Raw genomic sequence first — 7,982 nt, 5'->3', positions numbered from 1 at the left:
CCAAACTCCCAATAACGGTCCGGTAATTTCTCATCTTTTTTACGCTGATGATGCTTTTGTGTTGGGGGGTTGGGATAGGGTTAATTTAAAGAATGTGGCGAGATGCTTGAGAATTTTTTATTTATGTTCGAGATTAAAAATCAAACATTTACGGGTTGGGTGTTGATAGTGGGGAAGTGTCCAATATGGCCAAAGTAATTGGGTGTAAATCGGACTCTATCCCGCTTACTTACCTGGGGATCATGGTGGGGACAAATATGAACAGAATTAACAATTGGACACCAATTATTGAGATTTTTGATAAAAGACTGTCGGTTTGGAAAGCTAAAACTCTTTCGATAGGGGGTAGGCTTACTCTGATCAATTCGGTGTTGGAAAGCCTGCCTATATATTATTTCTTGCTTTACAAGGCTCCGACTGGGGTTATCAAGTCTCTCGAATCCAAAATGAGAAAATTTTTATGGGTCGGCTCAGGTAGCAACTCTAAAATGAACTGGGTGGCTTGGGAAGGGGTCACTTGGCCCAAGTCTAAAGGTGGTTTGGGAATAAACAGGCTTAAAGAGGTCAATGAAGCCCTTCTTGTTAAATGGGGTGGAAGCGTGCCACTTTAAGAATAATCAAAGGAGCTTCCTGCCTCTTAATGTTAACATATCGGGATGCTGTAAATGGATTGTAAATTTGTATCCAAAATGAAAATAAATGGAAAGGGGCTAAACTGACTAATCATGGGAAAGGTGGGGAATGAGGCTGATATTCGCTTTTAGATTGACACGTGGGTGGGCGATCTTCCCTTTTTGGAAAGATGGCCCCATTTATTTGGTTTAGAGTTGTTTAAAATGTGCAGGGTCACTGAGAGATTGGAAGCAGGTCAAGGTATTGGAGCTTTTAATTGGCAATGGTCTAGACAACCTGAGTCAGATGTTGAGCTAAAGGAATGGAATGAATGTTGCAAGGTTCTCAATCTCTTAAGACTCTTCAACATTAAGGATGCTTGGTATTGGAGTGATGACAAGCAGAATGGTTTCTCGGTGAAGACAGTTAAAAATGCTTTGATTAATGATAGAGGTAACAGCCACCCTCCAAATTTCGTTTGGTGCAAATGGGTGCCCATTAAATGCACCATTATGAATTGGAGAGGGAATTTGGATAGGCTTCCTACAAGAACAAATCTAAGAAGAAGGAATGTGGATGTATCATCGGTCATGTGTCCTTTTTGCGACGAATTCGAGGAAACGGTGGAGCATTTGTTTGCCGCTTGCTTGGTAGCTACAAGGGTTTGGTCGGCCTTCGGCATTTGTGCAACATTCCTCCGCTTTTTTGAGTTCAAAGACACTTTAGACATCCATAACTTCATCAAGTGTGGTTAGAAGGCGGAAAATATCATTCACAGGTTGGCTGTGATAGCTTGTTGGTGCATATGAAAAAAAGGAACGATGTGGTGTTTAATCAAAAAAAATGTAGTATGCAAGATATCATAGGGGAGATAAAGGCAAGAGGTTTTGCTTGGGTTAAAAACAGAACATCATGTAATTATATTAGATGGGAGAAGTGGTATAAATACCTGATGTACGTGTTGTAATTTCTTTGCCCTTTGCCCGTTTAGGTTAGAGGTATGTTAACCAAGTTTAATTTAAAAAAAAAAAAAACAAAACGACTTCTAGAAAATAGAAAGGATATGTTTCTAGATTGTAAAAGAGGCAATCCATCAATGTGGGAAAGCATCAATCCTTTTCCACTAAACATAACCGGCGACGTAATCCTTTTGATTTCCACCTACGGCGAGATTCCCTTTTCCCGCCTAAATATCTTGGCATAGTCAAACCCCGCGAAAACAAGGCGTGACCGGTTCAGCACTTTTAACCCAAACCCCCCTATTTCTAGAACTTTCACCAAATGCAACCCTGCTGCCCCAAACTCTTAAACCTCCTCTATAAAGCCAGAAAACTAATCGGAATCGCCACCATCGGTTCCTCCTCTGCTGCCGCCACCGACGCCATCATCTCCACCACCAAATTCTCAACCACCACCTCCGCCGCCATGGACGACCTCCAAACCCTAAAAACTCGCCTTTGCATCATCGGAAGCGGTCCGGCAGCGCACACGGCTGCGATCTACGCGGCGCGTGCGGAAATCAAGCCGCTCATGTTTGAAGGATGGATGGCGAACGACATCGCCGCCGGCGGACAGCTCACAACAACCACGGACGTGGAGAATTTTCCAGGTTTTCCTGAAGGTATCCTAGGGTTTGAACTCATGGAGCGATGTAAGCAACAATCGTTACGGTTCGGTACTCAGATCTATTCTGAAACTGTTAATAAAGTTGATTTTTCATCTGCTCCGTTTAAGTTGTTTACTGATTCGAAAACTGTTGTTGCTGATTCTGTTATTGTTGCTACTGGTGCCGTTGCGAGACGCTTGACGTTTCCTGGCTCCGGTGAGGGGAAGCTAGGGTTTTGGAACCGAGGTATATCAGCTTGTGCTGTTTGTGATGGTGCTGCACCGATATTTAGGAATAAACCACTTGCGGTTATCGGTGGAGGTGATTCGGCGATGGAGGAAGCGAATTTTTTGACTAAGTATGGGTCAAAGGTTTATATTATTCACAGGAGGGATGAGTTTAGGGCTTCTAAGATTATGCAGCAGAGAGCTTTGAGTAATAGTAAGATTGAGGTTATTTGGAATTCGGCAGTTGTCGAGGCGTATGGTGAAGAAGGGAAGAATGTTTTGGGTGGGTTGAAAGTGAAGAATGTTGTGAGTGGTGAGGTGTCTGATTTGAAGGTGAATGGTTTGTTTTTCGCGATTGGGCATGAGCCGGCTACAAAGTTTTTGGATGGGCAGTTGGAGCTTGATTCAGATGGGTATGTTGTGACTAAACCTGGGACGACTATTACTAGTGTGAAGGGTGTGTTTGCTGCTGGTGATGTGCAGGATAAGAAATACAGGCAGGCAGTTACTGCTGCAGGCTCTGGTATGTGCATCAACTTTGTTTAATATTTGATGTGAATACGATTGGATTTTTATTTGTTTGCTATAAGTTTTAGACTTTTAGTCATGGTTGGTTGTTATAACTTGATACTTTGCAACTACTGAATGGCTTTAGTTGAACTTGTATATGTTAAATGTTACTTGGTTATTTGGATTGGGAATAGACGAATAGTGAAGGAACCAGAAATATGTTTCATAGGGGGCACATTGCGATACTTTTTGCCATTTTTGGAACTAGTTTTCTTTTGAATGCTTGGAATATGTGATAAAAACTATACGCTTACTCTTAATTTGATGCTGGGTTTGGCCCAACACTTGAGCATGCTTGGAATATATTACGATATCTTAGGACAACTCTTTTTTTAATCTATGCGTCTTTTATGTAAATTAAGATGCACTTCAGTTTTTGTTTACTTTTTGGATGAAATTGGAGTTCCAATTTTGTTAAAGCAAAAGTATAATAATTGGTTTAACTGTCATAATTTATGCATAACCAAAATCATTACCATCGGACGAAATAAGTATATTAGAAACATGTTATCGTCATAGTTATCAAAAGCAAGGGTACATCTAGGCGCTCAAGTGAGGCGAGGCTGTTGCTTTTAATTTGAACTCAAAGCAAGTGTCTTTGAAAAGTGCACGGGATATGTGCACCTTTGATGAGGCGGTCTCGTGATATAAGATGTTGACAATTTTTGTTTTTCTTTTTTGCGTTCTTCTAAATCATGGCTGTCAATAGCGAGTGCTATGACGCGCTACGTAACGTATAGGTCTAGGCTTGCTATTAGGATTGTAGTGATAGATAGCGATAGTAGTGACAATTTTTTAATATAAATAGCAATTTAATATAACTATAAAATAGTTGGATTTTAGGTTTTTGTTAAATATACATGTAAAGGGTGGGAGTTGGCTACAAAGTCATTTTTTCCTACAAAGTGTAAAAAGTTATAATACACCATAATGTCAACCATAAAACATACTCAAAACCCAACAAATAACATAGTGAAAATTACTAAAACACCATATTTGTGGGTTTTGTGTTGTGTTTTGGATGATAAGGCTTTGATTATTGAATGACTAACATTAGTGTGTTTTATGTTGATTATCATGCTGTGTTTTATATTCATTGTTGTACGATTGGGTGTTTGAAGTTTTTAAGAACTCTTAGGGTTTGGATATTGTGTTTTAGTGATCTTCATTACGTTATTTGTGGGGTGAGTGTGTTTTATGGCTGAAATTGTAGTGTTTTATGATTTTGTACACTTTGTAGGAAAAATGAACTTTGTAGCTGAACCCCACCCTACATATAAAATAGCATATATACCAGGGTATTTTGATATAATACACATATAATAGCTGCCCGCTATTTATCGCTATGTAGCATATAGGTACATCTTCGCTATTTGTCGCTATTCGCCACTAACAACTATGTTCTTCATAGGCAATAGTTCTGTATTTTCTTTTTTTCTTTTACACCTTTTCATCAATACCAATGTGTTAAAACCCGGTTTTTAAATCATACTGGGTTGGGCTTAAAAATGGTTCAACCGGTTGAACCGGGTTGTCCTGGACAGTTCAATCGGGAATCCAGTTAACCCTATAATTCCATAAATACAAATTTATCTAAAATATTATCTAATCTCAATTGGAATTGATGTAATCGGGATACCAGTTAACCCTATAATTCCATAAATACAAATTTATCTAAAATATTATCTAATCTCAATTGGAATTGATGTAACTGATGTAACAATTTATAATCTAGACTAATAAACACAATACACTTAAATATAAACGTTAACCCGCACAAAAAACTACCCATTTTGACCTGTTATCCAACCCACCTAACAAGCCCGTTTTGCCGTCTCTACCTTAAGACTGATAACAAGTAGTGCCAATCTATGCTTTAAGAGTACTGACCTTTCATTGTTTTGACTTTTCTTTTGAACAACAAAGAATCTGACGTGTAAACCCACCTTGATGCGCGGGAACCGGATGGAATATGTAAACCCTTACTTCCCGTCAGGTTCGAACCCGGGATTAAAGCCCCGATTCGTCCCTTCACCTAGATGTTTGTCGAAAATGGCTCAAACAGGAATTGAACCTGCGTATCCACTAGGAAAGGCAGGCCTCTTACCACTGGACCAAATTCTGAGGACTCATTGTTTTGACTATTACCTTCGAGGTTTTATATCATGAAACAGTTATTAACCAAAGATTTGTCAAGTGGTTCATTTTTCTTGACTTCTTTTATTATTATTTTCAATGGTATTTAAGGAATTTGACCATTATTTGGTTTGGGTTTTTATAATCAATACATTTTATAAAAAGAAAGACGCTTCCTGTATTAATAGTGTTTTTTTTTTTTGACAAACTAACATTATAAATCTTAATTAACATAATATATATTAACTAAGAAATAATCAAGCAATCTTAACAATGTAAAAAAAAACAAAAAAAAAACAAACTTCATATGCTGTGAATTTATTCAATGAATGATTGTCAATTAAAAAACAAAAGCAAAAACTTATACTTAGGTAGTGTGTAAGAGGTAGCCTGCAGAGCCAACTTGTAGGAGACGCCCAACACTAACAGGCAGTCAAGAACAGTATTCTTCGTATATAGGCAAGAAAAGAAACAATAGATTATCAACTTAATAGATTTGGGCCGTGGGTTACTGGTTGTTTTTTTTTATTTTTTTTAAAGCCCATGAAACATTTAAATATTAGCTTGTTTTTTCTTCCCTAGTCTCTCTTCATCACCGTCGGTGAACAACATCCCAGGATCACTGCAGTAACGACACCTACGGCCGCCGGAAAAATAGTACGACCTCTCTTTTTAACTTTAAGTGCTCTGTTAGAGATAACCCGGGGGGTCAAAACTGTAAAAACAGTTCCGATAGAGTATTCCGGTATACAGTAACTTTGGCCGACCGGAGGGCTAATGGACCCTTCGGACCCCCAGTAAATCCGCCAATGTCCTTGGGGAGAACAGGCTTGGGGCCCTCCCCCAAAGTCGGCCATGGACGGTCTTCATTAAACGCATTGAGGAGGGCCCTTGGTCTAGGCGAGGCGAGGTATATTCCTCCTCTCTTCTTTCTTCTACGCTAGCTGCTTAGTCTTTCAGCGCAAATCTTTTTCATTTATCTTGCCAGTCTCTGTAAAGGAGTTATAGGCTTTGTTTTTATTTTTTTTGTGTGGGTTTTCTCTCTTTGTTTGACCCTATTTTACATGCTTAGTGTAAAATTGGGTAGAATTAATTTAGCATACAACTAGTTATATATTTTATTCGATTCATTAGTTGGATGCCAAATTTAATAAATATTTATTAGCTGGATGATCAAATGCTAATTTTATTCGATTTTTTTATTATATTTGGAGGGTAGGATTAGTTTTGTGTGCCTATTGTTTAACTAAATTTATTGTTAAGTTTTTTTTTTATTATATTTGGAGGGTAGGATTAGTTTTGTGTGCCTATTGTTTAACTAAATTTATTGTTACGTTTTTATTTATTTCTATGTTTTCGCCTAGGCATCAAACAGGCTCTTTAACCTTAAGTACACCTTATGCCTTTGACCACATAGGTTTATGCGAGTTATCTTAATTTTTGTATTTGTAAATTTTGAAAATGTTTTTAAAAGTTTGTTTATTAGTTGGATGATTTTAGTAGCTACATATACTAGGTTTTGTATTATAATGGGGAGAATTAATATTTTATGCCATTTTTTTTTATCTCTTACTGTTTAGCTTTTTTTTTCCTCTAGTGTGCGCTTTTTGTGTTTGCGTCTCAAGCGCACTTTTTGACCCTCAAGTGTGTGTTATGCTTTTGACTACATAGGTATACAACTAGTTGTATACTTGTATTAAGGTTTATTTAGTTCAAACCATTTGACCTGTTTGACAACCGAAAATTGGCCCATTCATTAATCACCGAGTTAAAGTTGTGTCCTCTAGTTTATTCGTTGGTAAACCAGACGAAATTGTCAGCTTGGTGTACAAATCATTGTAGGATCCACAGGATCACTGATTATATTTATTATTATGTTTATATTTATTCTGGAAAAGCAATCAAGTTTCCATAAAGTATTAAAGTATTAACACATATCTGGTGCATGCTTGATTAAAAAGCTATATTTGAGCAACATTCCACAAAAACATTCTCAACCACTACATTCTAGATGGACCAATTATTTTAGAAAAAGGATGATCTAAAAGATTTTATGCTTTATAACTACCGCTACGCGTCTACGCTGTTCTCGTTTGATTTTTTTTTTAAAGATGGAATTTATTTTAAAATATTTTATTTGCCATGTCATCCTTTACTTGTCTAATGTGTAGCTTATGTGACAGTAATTAAACCATTTAATCTTGTGTGTTGAAGGTTGCATGGCAGCTCTGGATGCAGAACATTACCTGCAAGAAATCGGGTCTCAGGAAGGGAAGAGTGATTGATTTTAACTCTTCAAGCATTGAAACTATTATTTAAATTATTGTTGTTTTCAGATTTCGTTTATTTGCATGTTTGGAAGCGCGAGCAAACATAAAAGTAGTGCTACTTGATTCTTAATTTATTGGCTGGGATTGCAAGTAATCTATCTATTTATCAATATTTGCTTAGTTCTTTAAAACTGCTTGGAAAAAAACTTTTGTGAGGTAAATATTGATTAATTTTGATCGTTTTGTATATGATTTGAAGCTTTAAAAATTTATAAAACATGATGAGATATGTTCACTCACTACGACATGTTAGGGCAAGTGTACATATTATCAGGTGTAGTATAGTGATAGTAAGATACCGAGGTTGTCAAAAAACACAAAGACGACTTTTAGTATTGGGATCCAGTTAATGTCTCGTTTAACCAAAAGTAGAAAATTTATTTTTGAAGGTTTTAAAAATTAGAAGTCATAAAATAAAGAAAACAAAAGATAGATGGTTTAGGGCATGTTTGGCTAAGTTTATTTAAGTTAAAAAGGACTTTTGAGAAAATGACTTATTGA

The 7,982-nt window shown here is 36.9% G+C and overlaps 1 protein-coding gene across 1 annotated transcript; it reads left to right on the top strand.

Annotated features, from left to right (window-relative positions):
• Window positions 1-1,704: 1,704 nt before the first annotated feature.
• On the top strand, window positions 1,705-7,612 carry LOC110915595 (thioredoxin reductase NTRB). Its single transcript, XM_022160322.2, has 2 exons — window positions 1,705-2,968; window positions 7,366-7,612. Exons 1-2 carry the CDS (start codon window positions 1,894-1,896, stop codon window positions 7,434-7,436), a joined length of 1,146 nt encoding a protein of 381 aa, XP_022016014.1. The 5' UTR covers window positions 1,705-1,893; the 3' UTR covers window positions 7,437-7,612.
• Window positions 7,613-7,982: the final 370 nt, after the last annotated feature.

Source organism: Helianthus annuus, chromosome 16 (assembly GCF_002127325.2).
Source record: "Helianthus annuus cultivar XRQ/B chromosome 16, HanXRQr2.0-SUNRISE, whole genome shotgun sequence".
In the NCBI taxonomy this organism is placed as follows: Eukaryota; Viridiplantae; Streptophyta; class Magnoliopsida; order Asterales; family Asteraceae; genus Helianthus; species Helianthus annuus.
This window is presented reverse-complemented; position numbering and strand designations above follow the sequence as displayed.

Coding starts and splice junctions, on each gene's coding strand:
- LOC110915595 (XM_022160322.2), top strand. CDS start 1,894: ATGCAACCCTGCTGCCCCAAACTCTTAAACCTCCTCTATAAAGCCAGA. Junction 2,969..7,365: donor AGTTACTGCTGCAGGCTCTG/GTATGTGCATCA, acceptor TGTGTGTTGAAG/GTTGCATGGCAGCTCTGGAT.